The sequence below is a fragment of the Bos mutus genome, chromosome 14, assembly GCF_027580195.1.
Source record: "Bos mutus isolate GX-2022 chromosome 14, NWIPB_WYAK_1.1, whole genome shotgun sequence".
In the NCBI taxonomy this organism is placed as follows: Eukaryota; Metazoa; Chordata; class Mammalia; order Artiodactyla; family Bovidae; genus Bos; species Bos mutus.
Genome location: NC_091630.1, coordinates 78,317,937 through 78,342,723, shown reverse-complemented (window position 1 = coordinate 78,342,723; position 24,787 = coordinate 78,317,937). Strand labels below are relative to the sequence as shown.

General features: G+C 46.1%; 1 protein-coding gene across 1 annotated transcript in view; it reads right to left on the bottom strand.

Annotated features, from left to right (window-relative positions):
- The window catches only part of ASAP1 (ArfGAP with SH3 domain, ankyrin repeat and PH domain 1), a 339,710-nt gene that overhangs the window by 285,651 nt on the left and 29,272 nt on the right, over window positions 1-24,787 (bottom strand). Inside the window, 1 exon segment of the mRNA XM_070382776.1 lies at window positions 22,153-22,238. Coding sequence (XP_070238877.1) covers window positions 22,153-22,211 — 59 coding nt within the window. The 5' untranslated portion in view covers window positions 22,212-22,238.

The window sequence follows — 24,787 nt, the reverse complement described above, 5'->3', positions numbered from 1 at the left end:
GGTTGCCATTTCCTTCTCCAATGCGTGAAAGTGAAAAGTGAAAGTGAAGCCGCTCAGTCGTGTCTGACCCTCAGCGACCCCATGGACTGCAGCCTACCAGGCTCCTCCATCCATGAGATTTTCCAGGCAGGAGTACTGGAGTGGAGTGCCATTGCCTTCTCTGATGGAAAACAGTATGGAGGCTCCTTAAAAACTAAAAATAGAGCTACCATATGATCCTGCAATTCCACTCCTGGACATATATCTAGAAAAGATGAAAACTAATTCAAAAAGATATGTGCACCCCAATTCATAGCACCATAATTCACAATAGGCAAGACATGGAAGTAATCTCAGTGTCCATTGACAGAGAAATGGACAAAGAAGATGTGATGGATAGGTAGATGGATAAATAGATGGACAGCTGTATATACAATGGAATATTACTCAGCCATAAAAAAGAGTAAATGAAATCCTGTCACTTACAGCAACATAGATGCACCTAGAAATTATTGTATTAAGTGAAGGAAGTCAGAGAAAAACAAATGTCATATGATATCACTTATATGTAGAATCTAAAAGACAATATGAGTGAACTTATTTATAAAACAGAATCATAGACATAGAAAACAAACTTGGTTACCAAAGGGGAAAGCGGGTGGGGAAGGGATAAATTATGAGTGTGGGATTAACAGATACACACCACACCACAAAATAAACAACAAAAGTTTACTGTGTAGCACAGGGAACTATATTCAATATCTTATAGTAATCCACAATGAAAAAGAATCTAAGTCACATATATAACAAAATCAATGCTGTATACCTGAAACACAATATGGTAAATCAACCCTACTTCAATTTAAAAAAGACTTAAAAAAATCACGTTTCAGAATTGTTACCATCCTCTTCCTCACTGCAAACCTCAGAGATAACACAGATACACAGACACACAAACACACTCACGCGCTCATAATCAACAAGCAGGCACTGTGCAAGGAGTCATGTTTTTTCTTTTTTTGAACTTCTTATTTTGTATTGGGATACAGTCGACTAACAACATTGTGATGGTTTCAGGAGAACAGCAAAGGGACTCAGCCATACATACACGTGTGCGCATTCTCCCCCAAACTCCCATCCAGGCTGCCACATAACACTGAGCAGAGTTCCAGTGTTACACAATGGCGGAAGGGACCTTTTTTAACTAAAGATCATTCATCAGACACACACACACACGTGAAGTGCCGGCAGCCTGCTGGCTTCAGCGTGAGGTGCCCTAGGTGTAAGGAGGAGCCAGGAAGCCCTTCTTGATGGATCAAGAAGCCTACAGTTAACCTGGGGATGAGGGAGGCCCTCCAGGCCCACTCATTACCCATGCCCTGGACCCCTGGGGCCTGATATGCTCTGAACACAACTCGGGGTCCTTGGCCCTCTGGCTTCCAGCTGGGTTCAGCCACTGGGACAGAAGAAGGAGAAGGCGTGGGGAAGCGAGTGTCCCTACCCTCCAGGCTCCTGCCCTTCCGGCTGCCGTCTGAGCGGGGGCCAGGGGGCACACAGCCTCTCCAGCTCCGTGGCCCAGAGATAATCCTCGCTCCCCTCTTCAGACCTTCAGGGGAGCCTGGAGGCCCCACCAGCCTTTATGGTTTCTCTGCCCCTTGCCCACACTTTTCAAACAAGCATTCTATTAAACTCTGCTAGAATTATCCTATTTTGGGTTTACCATCTGCTTCCTGCTGGGAACCTGGACGGACCCAGGGAGGCAGCGTAAACAGAGGACTGTGGTGGAACGCAGCACCCAGAAGACAATACTATCTTTGGGGAAGGGCAAGTGCTCTGGGGTCTGAGGTGCATCCTGGTTCCCCCACTTCCTATCTCTGTTGAACCTGTTTCATCCTCAGCGTCCACCTCTGAAAAATGGGGTTAACACTAGCACCTACCAACTTCATAGGGCGGCAGTGAGGATCGAACGAGACAGTACAAGTAGAGAGAGGAGCTCACTGTCTCGCTCTTCATCACTGCCGACAGATACAGCAGGGATTCTCAGAGTTAACTGCAGAGTCCCGTCAACACAGTAACTGCCCAATATGTAACCACTAAACAGCTGAAGTTCCAAGATAAACAGATACGGGAAACATCAAGAAGCAACAGGGCAATCAGTGGTAAGGAGGGAATCTGGAAGGACTGCCTGGAGGAGGTGATGCAGAGAAGTAAACAGTCAGCTAGTAGGATGGCAGGCAGATGGAACAGCAGACACAAGTATGTGGGGGCCTGACACAGAATCAGATGAGGGGTGGTGCGAACAGCTGAGTGCAGCAACCATGAAGGACACGTGCGGGCAGAGTAAGAGCAGTTAGGTGGGGGTCACCGGAGAAGACTCTGGATGTCATGCCAAGGAGTCGGTTTTTGTCCTCAAAGCAAGTCAGAGTTTCTAAGCTGGCAGTGGCCAACGGGTTGGAAGCTGAGAAGGTTCAATCTGGCGACACCATTGGCCCTGCCCTGGGCATGGCAGGAGCACACAGTAGGTGATCTGCATGCTTGAAGAATGGATGCATAGCAGCGGTTGTGTAAGGCAAGATCTGGAACCTCCCTCCTCCTTCCAATACATATGCAACACACTCCAGGCAAATCGCCAGCCACGGGTCCTCCCAGGGATCTCACTGGCTCCACTGTGGCAGGATGAAAGATATATTTGATCTTTGCCCCTGGTTCCTGGCACAGAGCTCTGAAGGCCCTTGGGATATCCAGAGGGCTAAGATTTATTTATTTTTGGCTGTGCTGGGTCTTCATTGCTGCATGTGGGCTTTCTCCAGTTGTAGCAAGCAAGGGCTACTCTTCATTGCAGTGAGTGGGCTTCTCATTGCGGTGGATTCTCTTGTTGAGGAGCACGGGGTTTGGGGTGCACGGGCTTCAGTAGCTGTGGCGCAAGAGCTTAGTTGCTCCGAAGCACGTGGAATCTTCCCAGACCAGAGACTGAACCCATGTCCCCTGCATTGGCAGGTGGATTCTTATCCACTGTGCCAGTAGGGAAGTCCCTAAGAGTGTCTTTTGTATACTAATGAGATGACTCACAGGTGGGGCAAAACGGCGTCACGACAGTCACCAGAAAGACCTCCACGGAAGGGACAGGGGCTGGGGACAGGGTTCAGTCACCAACGGCCAATGATGATTAAATCAATCATGCCTGTGCAATGAAACAACTTCCAGACTGGGGGCTTCCAGGTAGGTGGGCACATCAGTGTGCCGGGCGAATCTGGGGGAGGCAAGGAAGCTGTCCCCCACACCTCACCCTCTGCATCTCTTCCATTCGACACTTTCTGAGTTACAGCCTGTATAATAAGCTGGTAACAGTGAGTAAAGTGCTTTCCTGAGTTCAGTGAGTCATTTCATGGAATTACAGAACTTGAGGAGGGCTCATGGAAACCTCGGGATGTACGGCGGCTCAATCAAGAATCCGCCGGCCAGTGCAGGGGACACGGGTTCCATCCCTGGTCAGAGAAGAGCACACACGTGGAGCGACTAGGTCCATGTGCCGTAACTACCGAAGCCCACGTGCCTAGAGCCCGTGCTCCAGGACAAAGAAACCACGGCAATGAGAAGCCTGCGCCCTGCAGCAAAGAGTAGCCCCCACTCGCCACAGCTAGAGAAAAGCTCTCACAGCAGTGAAGACCCAGCAGAGACAAAAATAAATTAAAAAATAAAATAAATAAGTAGCCCCTGGGACTTGTGACTGGCATCTGAAGTGAGGGCTGTCCTGTGGGGTCTCTGCTAATTCCAGGTATATAGTGGCAGAATTGAACTGAATTGTTGGACACGCCAGTGGATGATGGAGAACTGGAAAGCTGCCTTCAGTCAGAAGTTGTGCTAGGAAAATAGACACCACTCCCATCGACTCTCTGCTTTGTGGCATGCACGGGACACTTCCCGATGCCCTTTCGGCTGGGAGCCACGCCCGGATCCCACAGCCAGACTGACCACAGTCAGCCCTCATCTGGGCAGCTCCGTTGTCACTGACTCACCTGCTGACTCAACTGTCCCTCTGGGTGTGGCCGATGGAGGCGCTCAGGACCAGCCAGATAGCACGCCCCATGCCTGGCCCCATGTCCTCACTCTTAGCCCTCTGGCTCAGAAGTCCAGGGGCTGGAGGGACTTCCCTGGAGGTCCAGTGGCTAAGACTCTGAGCAGAGGGCCTGGGTTCGATCCCTGGTCAGGGAACTAGATCCCACATGCCGCAACTAAGAGTTCACATGTTGCAACTAAAGATTTCACATGCCGCAACTAAGACCCGATGCAACCAAATAAATATATTCTTTTAATAGAAGGAAGTCCAAGGGCTGGAGAAGACTGGCCAGGAAGCCCGTACCCCTGCCATCTGCACCCCGCCCCCCCTGCTGCACCCAGTGGGGTGCCAGACAGATGGCCCCCTTCTTCCTTCCACTGAGCTCCTGTGTGCTGGGCACCCCACATCTCAGGCTGGGTTCCCTCAGAAGCAGAGCCTGAAACAAGGATTTAAAGAAATGATCCCAGGGAACCAGGACACAAATGGAAAGGAAGCCAACAGAGGTGCATGGAAGAGCAGCCTCCAGCCGAGGGCAATGGGGCTCCAGCTCCAGTAGGGATGCCGGGGAGAGGCTGGTACACACCTCAGATGGTGCGCCCATAGCCAGGGGGCTGAGGCAATTATTCCCAAACTCTTTTCCTTACTTGGCAGGGGGCTTCTCCTGTGGGAGACCCGGGTTCGATCCCTGGTTTGGGAAGATCCCCTGGAGAAGGGCATGGCCACCCACTCCAGTATTCTTGCCTGGAGAATCCCATGGACAGAGGAGCGTGGCAGGTGACAGTCGATGGGGTCGCAAAGAGTCGGATATGACTGAGCGACTGACACTTGGATTGCTCCTGTGAAGTTAACTCCCAGCTTTGCTGGCCTGACCCACACACAGCCTGGGCCGGCAGAGAAACCTCAGGTCCTGGAGCACCCTGGGAACCTGTATGTGCCAGGGGGTCAGGGGACAGGTGCACCAACACCACTCCAGTACCCTCTGCCCGGGGAGGAGACCACCAACTAGAGGAGGTCAGTCCTCAAGTAGGGACGCATGCAAGGCCAGAGGTAGTCACAACCCAGGCAGGTAAAAGCAAGGGCTGAAGTTGCTTCTAGAGCAGTGCTGACCAACAGAGATATAATGGAATGCAACAGGATTGCATGTAGTTTTAAATTTTAGGGGACTTCGCTGGCAGTCCAGTGGTTAGGACTCTGTGTTTCTACCACAGGGGGCCCAAGTTCCATCCCTGGTCAGGGAACTAAGATCCTGAAAGTCAAATGTCACAACCAAAAAAAAAAAAAAGTTTTAAATTTTAGATTCAGTTCAGTTCAGTTCAGTCGCTCAGTCGTGTCCGACTCTTTGCGACCCCATGAATCGCAGCACGCCAGGCCTCCCTGTCCATCACCAACTCCCGGAGTTCACTCAGACTCACGTCCATCAAGTCAGTGATGCCATCCAACCATCTCATCCTGTTGTCCCCTTCTCCTCTTGCCCCCAATCCCTCCCAGCATCAGAGTCTTTTCCAATGAGTCAACTCTTCCCATGAGGTGGCCAAAGTACTGGAATTTCAGCTTTAGCATCATTCCTTCCAAAGAAATCCCAGGGATGATCTCCTTCAGAATAGACTGGTTGGATCTCCTTGCAGTCCAAGGGACTCTCAAGAGTCTTCTCCAACACCACAGTTCAAAAGCATCAATTCTTCGGCGCTCAGCTTTCTTCACAGTCCAACTCTCACATCCATACATGACCACAGGAAAAACCATAGCCTTGACTAGACGGACCTTTGTTGGCAAAGTAATGTCTCTGCTTTTGAATATGCTATCTAGGTTGGTCATAACTTTCCTTTCAAGGAGTAAGCGTCTTTTAATTTCATGGCTGCAATCACCATCTGCCGTGATTTTGGAGCCCCCAGAAATAAAGTCTGACACTGTTTCCCCATCTATTTCCCATGAAGTGATAGGACCAGATGCCATGATCTTCATTTTCTGAATGTTGAGCTTTCAGCCAACTTTTTCACTCTCCACGTTCACTTTCATCAAGAGGCTTTTTAGTTCCTCTTCACTTTCTGCCATAAGGGTGGTGTCATCTGCATATCTGAGGTTATTGATATTTCTCCCGGCAATCTTGATTCCAGCTTGTGTTTCTTCCAATCCAGCGTTTCTCATGATGTACTCTGCATATAAGTTAAATAAACAGGATGACAATATACAGCCTTGACGTACTCCTTTTCCTATTTGGAACCAGTCTGTTGTTCCATGTCCAGTTCTAACTGTCGCTTCCTGACCTGCATACTAATTTCTCAAGAGGCAGGTCAGGTGGTCTGGTATTCCCATCTCTTTCAGGATTTTCCACAGTTTATTGTGATCCACACAGTCAAAGGCTTTGGCATAGTCAATAAAGCAGAAATAGATGCTTTTCTGGAACTCTCTTGCTTTTTCCATGATCCAGAGGATGTTGGCAATTTGGTCTCTGGTTCCTCTGCCCTTTCTAAAACCAGCTTGAACATCAGGAAGTTCACGGTTCACGTATTGCTGAAGCCTGGCTTGGAGAATTTTGAGCATTACTTTACTAGTGTGTGAGATGAGTGCAATTGGGCGGTAGTTTGAGCATTCTTTGGCATTGCCTTTCTTTGGGATTGGAATGAAAACTGACCTTTTCCAGTCCTGTGGCCAATGCTGAGTTTTCCAAATTTGCTGGCATATTGAGTGCAGCACTTTCACAGCATCATCTTTCAGGATTTGGAATAGCTCAACTGGAATTCCATCACCTCCACTAGCTTTGTTCATAGGGATGCTTTCTAAGGCCCACATGACTTCACATTCCAGGATGTCTGGCTCTAGGTGAGTGATCACACCATCGTGATTATCTGGGTCTTGAAGATCTTTTTTGTACAGTTCTTCTGTGTATTCTTGCCATCTCTTCTTAATATCTTCTGTTTCTGTTAGGTCCACACCATTTCTGTCCTTTATCGAGCCCATCTTTGCATGAAATGTTCCTTTGGTATCTCTGATTTTCTTGAAGAGATCCCTAGTCTTTCCCATTCTGTTGTTTTCCTCTATTTCTTTGCACTGATTGCTGAGGAAGGCTTTCTTATCTCTTCTTGCTCTTCTTTGGAACTCTGCATTCAAATGCTTATATCTTTCCTTTTCTCCTTTGCTTTTCACTTCTCTTCTTTTCACAGCTATTTGTAAGGCCTCCCCAGACAGCCATTTTGCTTTTTTGCATTTCTTTTCCAGGGGGATGGTCTTGATCCCTGTCTCCTGTACAATGTCACGAACCTCATTCCATAGTTCATCAGGCACTCTATCTATCAGATCTAGGCCCTTAAATCTATTTCTCACTTCCACTGTATAATCATAAGAGATTTGATTTAGGTCATACCTGAATGGTCTAGTGGTTTTCCCTACTTTCTTCAATTTAAGTCTGAATTTGGCAATAAGGAGTTCATGATCTGAGCCACAGTCAGCTCCTGGTCTTGTTTTTGCTGACTGTATAGAGCTTCTCCATCTTTGGCTGCAAAGAATATAATCAGTCTGATTTCGATGTTGACCATCTGGTGATGTCCATGTGTAGAGTCTTCTCTTGTGTTGTTGGAAGAGGGTATTTGAAATTCATTTTAATAATGTTACTTAGCCTAATATATCCAAAATATCACCGCAACATGTAAACAATAGAAATTATTAATGATGTAGTTGGCATCCTTTTTTTTTTTTTTTTTTTTTCTACAAAGTCTTTGAAAACTGGTATATTTCATACTTCGGGACATCTCAGTTCAGACCAGCCACATTTCCAGTGCTTAGTAGCCTGGACTAGTAGTACACGACTAGTGGCCACCGTACTGGACATCACAGTGTTTGAAGCAAAAATGAAAAGCACCAACTCCAGGCTGGACTACGAGTTGCAACGATGGCTTGCCAAGGCATTGAGGCTAAAATCTGAGCCCCTTATGGGCTTCCCAAGTGAGGCTAGTGGTAAAGAACCCGCCTGCCAAGGTATGAGACATAAGAGATGTGGGTCCGATCCCTGAGCCAGAAAGATCCACTGGAGGAGGAAATGGCAACTCACTTCAGTATTCTGGCCTGGAGACTCCCACGGACAGAGGGGCCTGGTGGGTTACAGTTCATAGGTTTGCAAAGAGTTGAACCCTATTGAGCGACTGAGCACACATGTGCACACACACATACATAGCTGATGAATATGGCCTGGAGTCATCCCAGAAGCAAATCGGGATGTAGCTGGCTGCTGGGAGTGTGCCTGAGGTTCACGTTAAAAAGCCAAAGCAGAACAAAGACTCTAGAACACCTGCTAAGAGAGATGGTTTGAGCTTAAGCTACTGGCTGTCCCCACCTCCAGTGACCTGGTTAGTGGGGTGGCCCTTGCATTCTAGCCTCCCAGTATCCAGCGCTGTCCTTTGGTTTCCATGGTGATGACCCCTCTCCAGGTTTGTGGGTGGTCACGTGACACAGGCCTGTATGGTCCGAATATCCCAACACCTTGTCCACAGTGATTGGGGCAAGGGACCCAGGTTGAACCAATGGACACCAAGCCAGGGATTTTGCTAGCATTTCTCGGAAGACAAGCTTCGGATCTCAGATAGACTGGTAGTTGTCAGGTGCTTCTGAAAGCTGCAATGTGAGAACCTGGTCTGTGGCTCAGGAATCTAACAGTCAATTATCTTTCTGCTGATGAAGAGGCAGCGGCAAGGGAGAGCAGGGCAAGTAGCCCGCAGCCAGTCTTGTTAATGACCTGTCTGCCGTCGCTCTGTAAACCTTTACTTTCGTGGCTCAGTCAGAAACAGTCGCTTGGCAAGCACATTTTTACTTTGGAAGCTATGCTGTTGTTGCCGTGGTTATCGATTCCGAGGAAAACCTGTGTAGTTGTTTATGAGCATCAAACCCCAAATATTTGCAGAGAACCCCTCTCAGGAGCTTTTGGCACTACGATAACCCACACAAAATGTTCTACATCTCAGACTTCTTTTTTTTTTTTAAACAGAGAGAATTGTTCTCTACTCAAATCTGTAAAATGCATTAGCTCATAGTTTCCATTTTAAACCCAAATCAAATCAACTTTAATATGGACTGGGTATCTGAGGCTGCTGTTTCCCCAAAGATTATATTTGTAAGTCCTAACATTTTGGATGGCCCAGCAAGGAGAAACATGAAAACAGAGACTGAGATCCATCAGAAAAGCCCAGGTCCCATCCAACTTTCAATCACCTGTATACACATTCAAGTACCGCTTCGCCTGTGAAAGGATTCTGCAAATAACAGGCCTGGAACTGGTATTTTATGTTCACAATCAGGTTTTTTTTCTTTTGGCCACACCATGCAGCACATGGGATCCTATTAATAGTTCCCCAAGCAGGGATTGAACCTCTATGCCGTGCACTGGGAGCACGGAGTCCCAACCACTGGACCACCAGGGAACTCTCTCATGATCGGCTCAACAGGGACCAGTGGTTTGATTTCAACAATCATATATATTCAGGACTTCCCTGGTGGTACACTAGATGAGAATCCGCTTGCCAATCCAAGGGGTCATGGGTTCAATTCCTGGTCTGGGAAGATCCCATATGCCGAGGGGCAACTAAGCCTGTGAGCCACAACTACTGAGCCCGTATTCTAGAGCCCGTGCTCTGCAACGAGAGAAGCCACCGCACTGAGAAGCCTGCACACTGCAACGAAGAGTAGCCCCTGCTCACCACAACTAGAGAAAACTGATGTGCAGCAACTAAAACCCAGAACGGCCAAAAATTTTAAATAAATTAAACTTAAAAACATTTTTTTAAGTGTGTTTTTAAACAATCATATGTATTTACTGAGCATCTACTATGTACCAGGCTTTATGCCAGGCACTGGGGTAACACTTGTGGATAAGCAGCCATCAGCATCGTGCCTTGTGGTCCAGTGGGGACTGCAGACACGCAGAAGTGAACAAATAGTCCCAGAGTGTTACAGTGCTGGGAAGAAAAGCTACAAGGTGTAACCAGAAGAATAGGGTGGTGAGGAAAGATCTGTCCAAGGAAGTAGCATCCGGGCTGAGACTGCAGGATGAGAAGTCGTCATCCCTTGGAGAAGGAGAAGCTGAGGGCTTGGAGGTGCAGGGAGAGGGGTCCTGCTGGCAGACAGAGAGCATGAGTCTGAGTCCTGAGACTGGACAGCACTTGCTGAGTGTAAACAGAAAGAGGTCGGCAGCTGAAGCCTGCTGAGGGGATGGGGTGAGGGCAGACGAAACACACAGGCTAGGCAGGGGCTGGATCATGCTGGCCATTACAGGCCATGGTAAGGAACCTAGATTTCATTCAAAATAACAGGGGTGGGGAGGGGGGGGGCGCAGTGGGACCACAGATGCGTTTTTCTTTTTATAATAATTTTATTTATTTATTTATTTTTGGCTGTGTTGGGTCTTCGTTGCTGCCAGGGCTTCTCTGTAGTTGCAGTGGGTGGGGCTGTTCTCTAGTTGCGGTGCACGGGCTTCTCAGTGCCGTGGCTTCTGTTGCTGCAGAGCGCAGGCTCTAGGGCACACGGCCTGCGGTAGTTGTGGCTCACCGGCTGAGTTGCTCCTTGGTATTTGGGATCTTCCCAGATCAAGGATCAAACCCGTGACTCCTGCATTGGCAGGTGGATTCCTTACCACTGAGCAACCAGGGAAGCCGCACAGATGGGTTTTAAGCAGGGGCATAGTAAGTTCGCATCTGGGAGGTGTGTGGAGAATAAGCCACGTTGGACATCCCAGGTTCGAGGTGCCTGCTAGACCTTCAAATGGAGACTTAAGTCCGGCATCTGGGATACTCAAGTCTGGAAGACAGAGGACAGGCTCAGCTGGAGGCATAATTTGGAAGCAGTCAGCATACAGATGGTCTTCACGAACGCTCTGAGGCTGGCTGGAGTAAGAATGCACCATTGAGAGGCTGGGGAGAATCAGTCATAAGTGTTGGCAAAGACATGGAGAACCAGAAACCCCTGTGCACTCTTGATGCAAAAATAAAATGGGATAGTTGCTGTGGGAAACGGTTTGGTGGCTCCTCAAGAAAACTTACATATAGAATCACCACAGGACCCAGCAAATCCACCTTCGGGTGGAATTTCATCAACCAAAAGACACCAAGCAGGGTCTCAAGACATCTGTGCAGCCACATCCACAGCAGCATTCTTCCTAACAGTCAAAAGACGGAAGCAGTCTAAGCACCCAGCAATGGACGACTGGATAAGCAACATGGGGTTTACACACATGTTAAATACAATGGAATACATGCAGCCTTTAAAAGGAAGGGAATTCTGACACATGGTACAAAACAGATGAAGCTTGAGGACATCACACCAAGTGAAAGAAGCTAGTCACAAAATGATAAACACTGTATGACTTACTTCAGTGGGATACCTAGAGTCAAAGTCACAGAAACAGAAAGTAGAATGCTGGATGCCAGGGGCTGGAGGAAGAATATAAATGGTGTGTGTGTCAGGGGACGGTGGGGTGGGGGCAGCTGCTGTTTACTGGGTACGGTTTCTGTTTTGCAAGATGAAAAGAGTTCTGGAGACAGATGGTGGTGACCGCTGCACAATGATAAGAATACTTAATACCACGGAATGATATACTTAATAATCATCAAGACGGTAAGTTTTATGTTTATGTGTATTTCAGCACAATTAAAAACATTTTAAATACACAAACAATGTTTGAAAAAGCATTCATGGGTACCAACCAGAGGAAATATATCAGCCTCATGGCTTTGGAAAAACTCTGGTTCTCCATCTATGCTGTTGCAAACTGAGGAGAAGGCATCCGGGGGCAGGAGGAAGGAGCTGCAGAAACTCCATCTAGCTGATCATCAAAGCCTCCTGGAGGGGGACTTTCCTGGAAGTCCAGTGGTTAAGACTCCATGCTTCCAGAGTAGGGGGCATAGGTTCAATCCCTGATTGGGGAACTAAGATCCCATATCCCACAAGATGTGTGGTGCAGTCAAAAAAAAAAGAAAAAAAAAAGAACCTCCTTGAGGGTCTGAGTCTATACATTCGGGGGTGGAGTCAAGGGGATCTTTAATATTACAGAGTTCTGAACAGGACCCAGACTCAGGAGCCCCAAGCTAAAGCACTTGTTGTTCAGTCACTAAGTCGTGTCCAACTCTTTCCAACCCCATGGACTGCAGCACGCCAGGCTCCCCTGTCCTTCACTATCTCCCAGAGTTTGCTCAAACTCACATTCATTGAGTCGGTGATGCCATCCAGCCATCTTGTCCTCTGTCACCCCATTCTCCTCCTGCCCTCAATCTTTCCCAGCATCAGGGTCTTTTCTAGTAAGTCGGCTCTTCACATCAGCAGCCGAAGTATTGGAGCTTCAGCTTCAGCATCAGTCCTTTCAGTGAATATTCAGGGTTGATTTCCTGTAGGATTCATCTTATATTATGCTGCTGTTCCCATCTTCTCATCTGGTTTGCAAACTTCTTAAGTGGAGTGACTGTGCCTTACATCTACCGTGAGAATCTAAATCACTTGTGGAATTTTTTTTTTTTTTTTCCAGACTATCGATGCCTGGGACCTACCACACATCAATTAAATCAGCATCTCCAGACATCTTGTGATTTTCCAAAAACTCTCAGAACAGACTCTGATGCATTCTTCTACACTGACACCTCCTGCTCTGTGGCTAACAGTGCTTCAGAGAGAGGCTCAGTTTTTGCTGAGTGACTCACAGAATCAAGTCCTTTGCATAAGACATTCAAAAGGGAAAATCTGCAGTGTTTTACTTGTTACTTATTCTAAATATTTTTCTGTGGCTATTTTTTACATAATTTAGATCACATGATCAATAATAACAATTAGCACCTCATACATGCCAGGTGCCAATCGTTTGTTTCCCATGTATTATCATCCCATTTAATTCTCAATCTTATGTCTAAAGAAGGTACTGTTATTATCTCCATTTTACACATGAGGAAACTGAGGCACAGGGAAATTCAGCCACTTCCTCAAAAATAAAATTTTCTTTTATTTACATGGTATTTACACCATGAGCATTCTCATAACCTTTAAAAAGTGATCATTATCGTCTTCTTAATGGCTATATCACTGTTTTTCATTGTTTTACCCTATTATTTTTTTCTTAATCATTTTGCCCTAATTAACTCATTTCTCACTGTAAGGCAGGTCTTTGTCTTGTTTGCCACTGTTTACCATTTTAATGGCTTCCCTGACGGCTCAGTGGTAAAGAATCCAATTGCCAGTGCAGGAGATGCAGGTTTGATCTCTGGGTTGGAAAGATCTCCTGGAGAAGGAAACGGCAACCTACTCCAGTACTCTTGCCGGGGGAATCCCATGGACAGAGGAGCCTGGCGGGCTACAGTCCATGGGGTCATGAAAGAGTCAGACATTTTAAACTATACTGCAGTGGATATTTTTGTGCTGAAGGTATTTTCTATATTTCACAAAACTTTCCTTAGGAAAGATTATGGAAAGAATGTTCTGACGGTAAATGGCATTAAACACTGAACAAAAGTCTTTATTAAGGCGATTGTGCTGAATGAGCTGGGTCAAGGCCCTCCTCTCCGGAGACGTGTTACATGCCTGACCTAACTCCTACCAGCTCACACCAAACACTTACTGCGGGCCAGGGGCTTGTGAACGCTTTACAGATCTCATCCACCTGGTCCTCACAAGACCCTGGAGGGAGGTACAGTGAAACGCCTGAGGCAGAAAAACGCCAAGAAATGAATCCAGGCTCACAGGACCAGCCAAAGCAAAGCCAGGACAGGAATGCACAGCTCCTACCCCCAGGCTGGGCCTCGCAGGCAAGGCAGGTGCTCAACGACACCCGAGAAACTACAACTAACGAGAGTGACGGGAGTGAACCCTGTCCGTCAACTCGACCACACAGGAGACGTCTCCCTCCCAGGCCAAAAATCCACACTCAGTCACTCAGAGCAACACAGGGTTCCTGCCCTAAAGGTGTAGACCCTTCAGATGCAGAGAGAAAGTAGAAAAAAAGAGGCCAATTACCTGGACCAGGACCCACTCGGAACCCTTGTAGCTGCTTTACAATTCAGGGATCCCCAGCCTGATGCTCTCAGGTAGAGCTGATATAATAACAGTAATAAAAGTGTACACTAAATGTAATGTGCTTGAATCATCCCCAAACCATCCCCCACCCCTGCCACGTGGAAAAACTGTCACCTACAAAACCTGTCCCTGGTCCCAAAAATGTTGGGGACTGCCGCATTGTTATATATATATATGTGTGTGTTATGGATTGATATTTGCTAATGTCCCAGACCAGTGAACCAATGGATGTGGGTTTATTTGGAAATAGGATCTTTGGAGATGTAACTAAGATGTATTAATAAATTAAAGATGAAGTCATACTGGAGTACAGCGGGCTCTTATTCCCATACGACTGGTGTCCTTGTAAGAGAGAGGAAGAGAGACACAGAGGGAGAGGCGCATGGAACAACCCAGGCAGAGACGGAAGCAAAGCAGCTGCAAGACAACGAACACCAAAGACTGCCAGCCGAGCCCAGAAGCGAGAAAGAGGCAAGGAAGAAGTCTCCCCCATAGGCTTCAATATCCTGCCAATACCTTGGTTTTGGACTTCTGGCCTCCGGAAGTGTGAGACAATAATACATTTCTACTATTTTTGAGCCACCAAGTCTGTGGGACTTTTGTTATGGCAGCCCTAGGAGATAAATACAATATTTTTTAAAACTTATTCATTTATTTATGGCTGCACTGGGTCTTCCCTGCTGCACATGGGCTTTCTCTACTCATGGTGAGCAGGACTACTCTAGTTGCAGTTCTCGTTGAGGTGGCTCTTCTCTTTGCGGAGCACAGGCTCTAGGGCGCACAGGCTCAGTAGTTGTGGCTCACAGGCTCAGTTGCCCTGTGCCATGTGGGATCTTCCCAGACCAGGGGCCGAACCGGTGTCCCCTGCATTGGCAGGCAGATTCTTATCCACTGGACCACCATGGAAGTCCAATGAACACAATTTGCCTGGTCTGTTAACTCCATCAAGACAGAAACTAGGGACTTCTCTGGCAGTCCAGCAGTTAAGATTTCACCGTCCAGGGCTTCCCTGGTGGCTCAGTGGTAAAGAATCCACCTGCCAGTGCACGAGACCTGAGCAACTAAGCCCACGGGCAACAGCTACTGAATCCGTGCTCTAGAGCTGGGGAGCTGCAACTGCGGAAGCCTTATGTACCAGGGCCCGAGCTCCATAACAAGAGAGGCCACTACAGTGAGAAGCCCGCGCACCGCAACTAGAGCAGCCCCAGAACTAGAGAAAAACTCTCGCAGCAACAAAGACCTAGCACAGCCCAAAATGAAAATTAATACACAAAGTTACTTTTTAAAAATAAAGACGTCACCTTCCAATGCAGAGGGTGTGGGTTTGATCCCTGGTCAGGGAGTTAAGATCCCACGTGCCTCATGGCCAAAAAACCAAAAGCACAAAACAAGCAATACCGTGACAAAGTCAATAAAGACTTTTTAAAGTCTTTTTGATGGTCGACATCAAAGAATCTTTTTTTTAAAAAGCTATACTTTGTTCATCTTGGAACCCCAAACATGGAAACCGTCCCCAGCTAGAAGGTACTCAGAAAGTGTTTGTTGAGGGAGCAAGAGAAAAAATTAATAAAGTATAAACTCAGGAGGAGGAGGAACTAAGTCTTTTATCTCTACGAACACATCAAAGCAAATGAGGTACTCAATAAATGTTTGAAGAATGAATAAGTGTCTTTAAATAAATAAATGATAAGCCCAGGAAGGCTCAGCAATGAGTCCTACTCATCTATTTCCCCAGGACTCGGCATAGAGTGTGGAACACAGCAGCTCCTTAATAAATTTTGGAGGGAAGGAAAGAAAAAAAATGAAGAGAACGATGGGAGCAAAGGAAAGCAGACCAGGATCATAATTTCCCAACTCTGGGTCCAGGTAGGAATTTCCTTCCTGCATGCATCTAACTGAGGAATGGCCAAGGTCATGAAATAAGCAGTTGGATTTTAAACAGCTTCAATTATATAGAAAGGGCTTTCACAGTCCTTTGAATATAATTCACCTCCCCCTCCTTGAATATATTTTTTCTAAACACTTGAATATTGTTATTCTAAAATACATTGCTTTGTCTCTCACATGAACTTGAACATTGTTTTTCTGAAACGCGCTTCCTTTTCTTTCACATCCAGAAATCATAAGGCTTCCCAACCCTTCCAACAATGTCAGAAATGCACCTCTGAGTTGAGAGGTCAGCGCTTCTGCGTTCAGCTCTGAGGACACATTTCCCGTCTCTGTGCTGGATTCAGCCTGACCCCTGCCCTGCGGCCAAAAAGGGACATCAGCTGGGCTCAGGGAAATTCAATTCAGGCTGACAGCCCTTGGCCTGAGGAGGACAGGGTGTCTGCCTCGACCTATGCAAAGGCAAAGGCGGGGAGGGAGAGACACAGAGGTTTCTCCTGGGCTTGGCTTGGAAGGGTCTAATGTTAGGTCAGTTCATTTCTACACGTGGAGAAAAATCCTGAAAATAAGGCCAAGTGATTCCCACTGCCGGCTCAGAATTCAATTACATGGTCATTTGCTACTCCGCCCTCCTGGTGCTATTTGGGGTGAAGAACAGGAACATCTTGTTCTTTATTCCTCTGGACTTGACTTTTCCCAGGGATGACAACTGCTCAGATGTGGAGCATGATTTTATTCATTCATTCCTTCATTTATTTTTTTTTAATTATTTATGTATTTGGGTACACTGGGTCTCAGCTGCGGCCAGTAGGATGTAGTTTCCTGACCAGGGATGGACCCCAGACCCCCTGTATTGGAAGTGCGCAGTTTTAGTCACTGGATCCCCAGGGAAGTTTCACTTCATTTATTTTTTATTCTATATGAATATTCATAATATATAAGAGGCCCTTGGACTCATGTCCCAGTACATATAGAGAAACTCTGCATGTGTGCATGCTAAGTCGCTTCAGTCATCTCTGAATGAATCATCTTTGTGACCCTGTGGGCTGTAGGCCACCAGGCTCCTCTGTCCACGGGATTCTCCAGGTAAGAATACTGGAGTTGGTAGCCGTGCCCTCCTATAGGGGATTTTTCCGACCCAGAGATCGAACCTACAGCTCCTGCACTGCAGGTAGATTTTTTTTTACCACTGAGTCACTGGGGAAGCCCACAGAGAATCTCTGCTCCTGGGCATTTTCCCTCTGTATACTGAACTCCACAGCTCCAGCACTTGTCTGCTCCATGAGATGCCATGTGTAGGTCAACGACTGTCACAGTGACAAACAAGGAAAAGAAAGGCTGACCCCTTCTCAGAGCCAGTTAGCAGGAAAGGCAAAGAACTGCTTGATGTGTTTTGATGTAGCCCCGACTTGGTCAGCTTAAGCACGGACATGGGGACTTTCCACCCTATCAAAGCAGTCAGTTGAGATGGAGATCACTGTTATTTTATCAGACACAGGACTGTGTGGTTGGATTAGTTTATGTGACCTTCCTGTGGCCCCAAGGCATCCCACGCTGAGCCTAAGCCAGTGGCTGTCCATCTGAATGATTTTTTAAAAATATTTATTTATTTAGGCTGCGCCAGTGCTTAGCTGTGGCACGCAGGATCTAGCTCCCGGACTAGGGATGGAACCTGGGCCCCTGCACTGGGAGCACGGAGTCTTAGCTACTGGACCACCAGGGAAGTTCCAATCTGTGTGATGTTCATCTTTCCTTTTCCTCTAGACAGAAAGCCCCATGAGCATAGGGCTGAGTTATACTGCTGCTTACACTGAGCACAGTTCCTGGCACCTAAGTAATAAGAATCTATATATGTTATATGAAGGAGCCAACAAACAAATAAATGAAAAGAAGTAACGGTGTTGAGCTTTACGTTATTGTTAAAAAAGAGCGGTGGTTTGGAATCAGGTGGGGTATTGCTTCACTCACGGTCTACCACTTATCTGCTCCATGAGATGTAGATTGAAATATACAACAAATGCATAAAATGGTCTATGTCATAAAAGTACCAGTCGAAGAATTTTGACACCCATGTAATCAGCACCCAGAGCACTCGCAGAATCTCAGAAGCTGCCTCATGCTCCCTACAGGTCACTCACTCTTCACCGACCCCCTCAAAGGTGAACCCTATCCTGCAAGATGCATGCATCTGCCATGGTATTATCCTCCCTGACTCTTATCTTCACACTGGGAATGTGAGTAATACTTACCATGCCATGAGTATAACATTTCATATATGTATGTGCAATACTTGGCAGCAACAGTCACTGTTTTAATAGTAGTAATAGTAGTAGTAACAGGACCAGTGACAGCAGATGTGATAGGAGAAGCCGTAGTTGCAAGAATAGAAGCAGCAGCAACGGTAACAACAGACATAGCAATAGTGGTAACAGAGGTAGTATTATTAAGAGTAGAAGCAGCAGTAATAGTAACAGCCAACACTCGTACAACACATGATGTTCTAGATACTGGTCCAAGTGCTGTACCTTAACTCATCTACTGCTCAAAGCAATCCTTATAAACACAGATAAAATATGATTTTACAGATAAAGAAACTGAACTTAGAGGCACAGAAGATAAATACAGATAAAAGCACAGCAGTTAAGGAGCTTTCCCAAGGTCTCAGAGAATGTCCTAAATCCAGGATTTTAATACCAGCAGTCTGGCCACAGAGTCTATCTTCTCAATAGCACTCTTTTTAATAAATACTTGCATAGCAAAGAAAGATCTGTCCTCTAATATCTGTTCTCTTCCTTTGGTCTCATAATAATCTTCAATTTTGGTAAGCAGGTAGTCTTGCAGAAGAAAGATCACATTTCCCAGCCTTCCTTTCAGTTAAGTATAGCTGAAGGACTAAATTCTGGCCAACAGAATATAAGTAGAAGCAGTAGGTGTGATACCCAGAAGCATCCTTAAAAGAAGAGGCCTGCCTGCCCACTTCAGTATTCTTACCTGGGAAATCCCATGGACAGAGGAGTCTGGCAGGCTGCAATCCATGGGGTCGCAAGACATGACTTAGAGACTAAACACCAACATGGGTTTGTCAGTTTCTGTTATGTGAGTACTCTAAGAAGCTAAATAATTAAAAAGCATTATTTGTGATTAAAAAAAAAAAAAAAAAAAGGCCTGCCTTTCTCCTTCCCTTCTTCCTGTTGGTAGATGTTATGGCTGGCACAGAAGCAGTCAAAATGGGCCATGAGGTGACCTTGGGGGGAATGGAGGCCCCCCAATGGTGGCAGAAAAACAAGAAAGGAAAAGTCTGGGCCTTTCACAGGTTGCTGTAGCAGCCCTGTAACTGAGCTTTTAGGTAAGAAATAAATATACTTCTATTTTCTATTTAAGCCAATGTTCTTTTAGATTTTACGTCATTCATAACAAAAACTAATCTTAAATAACGCACTCTTATAACAATTATAATTAATACTGAAACTGAAGAAGACTCTGCAGGATGTTCCCAGGGACAGACACACACACACACACACACACACACACAACCATGTTCCCTACCACTTGTTTCTATAAAGGCTTTAGCCTCCAAGGCCTTCCCCAAGATTCAAAGAGCAAATTTAATCAGGAAAATGGGAATATGCACAAAGAAAGCAGTGAAGTAAGACAAAATAATAATAATCTAGCCATAAGACAAAGTCAAGATCTTTAGTTCCTCCTCAAGGGCTACAGGTAACATCCTGAGCCACATCTTTGAGTTGTTTTGCAGATACTGAAACCCTCACCAGGTGGAAGACGTTAACTGCATGCTGACCACTAACATGTGTACCCCAGACTGGGGCTGGAAGCAAAAGGTTGATAGATGAGATTCCCAAAACACCACCCTGTTACCTCACCAGCAGCCAATCAGAGAACCACGCACAAACTGATCACACACCCCATGACCCTCTCCCTCACGAGTTCAGATCTCAAGCCCATTCTCCTTGCTTGGTGCCCTGCAATAAAAGCTGGACTTCCCTTCGCCACAACCTGGTGTCAACAGATTAACTTTGCCGTGTGTTGGGTGAGCAGACTCAGGTTTGATTTGGTAATTAAATCACCTAAACAGATACCTACAAAACTAATGTCACTTTCGTGTTGGATTCTTGATTTATAAAACAAAACAGAATAAAACATCATTCTATAATAGTCAAACTATGAAAATCAGCAGGCAAAGTCTCATTTATCCTAGAAGATGGTAACAGCAGTCCCCATTACTTCGTGTCTGGGTCACATGAAAGCCTCTTAAGTTGGCCTCCCTGCCTCCAGCCTCTAACTTCTCCTCCACACTCAGGGCACTCTTGTCTAATTATCCTTAAATATGACTTCCATCTTAAAAACTGGAATAATTACAATGCTCTATGCCCTTACGTTATATGAGATACTTTCTTGTAGACCTTTTTTCCTAATCTCACAAAAACCCGAAACATACATATTATTACCCAGATTTCATAGATAAGAAAAAAGAACAGAGAAAGTTCGTGACTTGCCTAAGATCACAGCAAGATGGGGGCAGAGCAAGGATTCAACCACCTGTCCAACACCCATAGTCTTTCCACCACTAGGCTGATTTCTGGGATACGCCAATCATAGCAGGTGGACCCCATGTTGATCCACCCTGGCAACCTGAAGATTCTTGGACTCTTTCAGTTTTCTCTGCTTATTCTTCATGGCTCTTCACAGACTGTCTAGTCCAATTTTTTTTATCATCCACCAACACAAACCTCCACCCACTGAAGTCAGACGCCTTAAGATTCTACCATGTGCCTCTATGCCAGGTCCCAGTAGACCCAGCTGAAAAACAGGGCAAATCATACCTCTACAAGAGGCACACTGCAAGAGGAAAAAGACAAGAGACTTGGAATCAGGAAAATTGGTTTCAAATCCAACCAGAAAGGATATGGTATACATACACAATGGAATATTCAGTTTGGTTCAGTCGCTCAGTCATGTCCGACTCTTTGAGACCCCATGAACTGCAGCACGCCAGGCCTCCCTGTCCATCACCAACTCCCAGAGCTCACTCAAACTCAGGTCCATCGAGTCGGTGATGCCATCCAGCCATCTCATCCTCTGTCGTCCCCTTCTCCTCCTGCCCCCAATCCCTCCCAGCATCAGAGTCTTTTCCAATGAGTCATTAGAAAGAAAGAAAGAAAGTGAAGTCGCTCAGTCGTGTCCGACTCTTTGCAACCCCATGGACTGTAGCCCACCAGGCTCCTCCCTCCATGAGATTCTCTAGGCAAGAATACTGGAGTGGGGTGCCATTTTCCTTCTCCAGGGGATCTTCCCGACCCAGGGATCGAACCCGGGTCTCCCGCATTCCAGGCAGATGCTTTAACCTCTGAGCCTCGGCCATAAAAAGGAACGAAATTGAGTCATCAGCTCAGATGTCAATGGACCTAGAGTCTGTCATACAGAGTAAAGTCAATCAGAAAGAGGAAAAATATCATATATTAACACATATATGTGGAATCTAGAAAAATGGACTTATTTCCGGGACAGAGAAGAGACATGTGGACACGGAAAGGAGGGAGTGGGGGGTCAGAGGCGGGGCGAGGAGCTGGGGACAAACTGAGAGCAGCACTGGCAGATATGCGTTACAATATGCAAAACAGAGAGCTAGTGGGACCTGCTGCACGGCACCGAGAGCTCAGCTCAGTGCTCCGCGATGACCTAGCAGGGTTGGAGGGAGTGCCGAGAGGGAGGGGATACACGTATACATAGAAGTGATTCACTTCGTTGTACAACAGAAACTAACACAACATTGTAAAGCAATTATACTCCAATTAAAAAAGAAAAATCCAGTCAGGCAAGTTGTCTCTCTGTGAAGTGAATGTGGTAAACCCTTCTTGGTAGGATTATCAGGTGGACTGAATGAAATAGTATCTTTAAAGAGCCACTCGGCTACACCAGCACTTATTACTGTTGACAGTGCTGTTCTGTTATCATTCCTGACTTCATTCAGGTGCCACACCACCTTTCCCACTGCACACAGGAGACACATCAAAAAGCCTGCAGTTCTACAAATGCCAAAGATCTGGTCGCCACTAACATCCACGCTCGTGGTGTCTCTTGCAGCTTCCAGGGCTTGAGTCTGGTCAAATTCTGCATTTCAACCTCCCAAAAGCATCCCTCCACATTTCCCAGGCTGGGCTCTTTGGACCACTCACCGATTCCATAGCGAATCTCTTGATGAAAAACTGGAGAGCCTGGAGGCTGAAGATCTCATGTCTCAGCCGTCACATCAGAAAATTACCTGGATGAGGGGGACGAGAACAAAGGAGACAAGAGTCATACAGCAGGGCTTAGACAGAAGACACTGTCTCAGACCAACACGTGATTTCATCTGGAGGCCAGCACCCTTGTTAGGAATATTCCCACTCCACAGTGGCCATCCAGGAATGGGAAGGAAGACAGCTGGGAAACCACTGTTTCAGCAATCCACTTTGGGGCTGACATCTCCATCAGTAAATGTGCGCAAGTGCTCTGGAATCCTTCTTGCATTCTATTTCTAGCTCTACGTTGGAGAGCAATTTACAAGTCATTAACATCTCCAGACCTGGGCTCCGAAACATGAAATTAAATTGTGCTGACAGGTACAGCAGACAGACAGACAGCCAGCCACAGCTGTGTGCCCATGGGGAAGTAGAAAAGTTCCCCCAGCCAAGGCAATCAACCCCAAGAAGAAGGTAGATATATACACGAATCTCTATATTTCAGGACAACCCCTCTGAACCGGAGACAGGATTTTAATTAATTCATGCATACCAAAGCTTAATTAATTGCTGAGTGCACAGAGCACAGGAAGTCTGGGATTAAAAGTGTTACATAAGGGAACAGCTTCAATATTTTTGGAATGGAGGGGAAACAGAGGTGGGGGGTGTGAAAACAAGAGAAGTCAAAGGACCTGCTTGATTCTTCTCCAGTGATCCCTAGTTCAGAGTGGTAACTTCATCTGGGGCCAGAAACCCAGGGACACACTGGAAGCAGCATCTCCATTACTCCTATATCCAACCCAGCCCTAAGTCACGTGTCTCTTCCTAGGTATATTCTCGGCCTGTGCCTCTCCGTCTCCACCCGCACAGCCCTGGACCAGACTCCATCATTCTCAACCTGGGCGACTACACCTACAACTACCTACAACTCGTCTCCCCTCGTCACCATTTCTCCTTCTGAAATCTGATCCCCTACACTAAAGCCAGGACAATCTTTTCCTTTTTATGTTTTACTGTGCAGAATTTTATACAGACAGAACAGTAGAGATCCCCACTGCCCAGCCCCAATCACCATCGACGTATAATCAATCCTACTCCATCCACACTCTAACCCCTCCGCTCTCCACACTGTTATTTAGAAGCAAGCTCTAGACATCTTATTTCAGTCATTAACATTACAGCATGTTTGCTATATAAGGTCTTTTACAAAAATATAACAGCAATACCTTTACCACACCTAAAAAGATGATAATTCCTTGATACCACCCAATAGTCTCATAAATGTTTAATATGTTTTTTAACAACAACAGCAAAAAATCCCAGATCCGAATACAACTGGCTAATACCAGGAGCACTAGTGGTAAAGAACCTCCTTGCTAATGCAGGAGACTCTGGAGAAGCAGATTTGATCCCTGGGTAGGGAAGATCCCCTGGAGGAGGGCATGGCAACCCACTCCATTATTCTTGCCTGGAGAATCCCACGGGCAGAGGAGCCTGGTGGGCTACAGGCCATAGGCTTGCAAAGAGTTGGACACGACTGAAGCAACTTAACACAATATTCAAAATAATTTAAAACACAAATCTGATCATGTCATCTCTTCATCTACAGCTTAACATTCTTCAATGGCTTCTCAGTGCTTCCAGATAAAAATCAATCGACAGGAACTCCCCTGGTGGTCCAGTGGTTAAGAATCTGTACTTCCACTGCAGGGAGCATGGGTTCTATACCTGGTTGGGAAACTAAGATCCCACATGACATGTGGTACAGCCAAAATTGTTTTAAAATAAATAAAAGCAAAAAGAGCTCCCTAAAATAATTAAAAATATATATATATATCATTTAACATACTCAGACTTCTACCCACCTCCTCCCTGACCTCACCTTGTCCACCCAGGCAGCTGGCGCACTGCTGTAACCACCCAACCTTCTTTCAAATCCTACAACTTGCCACAGTCCTCCAACCTCAGGTCTTTTGTGCCTGCTGTTCCCTCTGCCTGTAAGGCTTCCTCATTGACTATGCCTAGTTAACTCCTGTACTTCTTTAAATCTTACTTCCTCAGGCAAACTCTTCCTACTCCTCTAGATTAGATCACAGAATTTATCTCAGTTATTAACTCTACGTTATTCACATGAGAACTGATTAACATCTGCTTTGATAGCAAGTCATGTGAGTACACAAAGATAATGTTTGGATTTTCTGGTTGTATCACCAGACCACACAGTGGTGTCCAGCACAGTATTAACAAATATTTGTTGGATAAATGATCAAACCACGTTCTTCAACTCTAGATGCCAACGGTGATTGACTTCCTGAACTTTGAGTCATACATTTAAATTAGATGGGAATTGATAGTCTTATCCTAAAATTGATATGGAAAAGCAACAAACTCAGGAAAGCCAAAACCATCTGGAGGACTCACATTTCCCAATTTCAAAGTGTCCTACAGGACTCCCCTGGTGGTCCAGTGGTTAAGAATCCCCCTGCCAACGCAGGGGACATGGGTTTGATCCCTGGTCCAGGAAGATTACACGTGCTGTAGGGCAAATAAACCCGTGAGCCACAACTACTGAGCTCACAAGAGTCTGTAT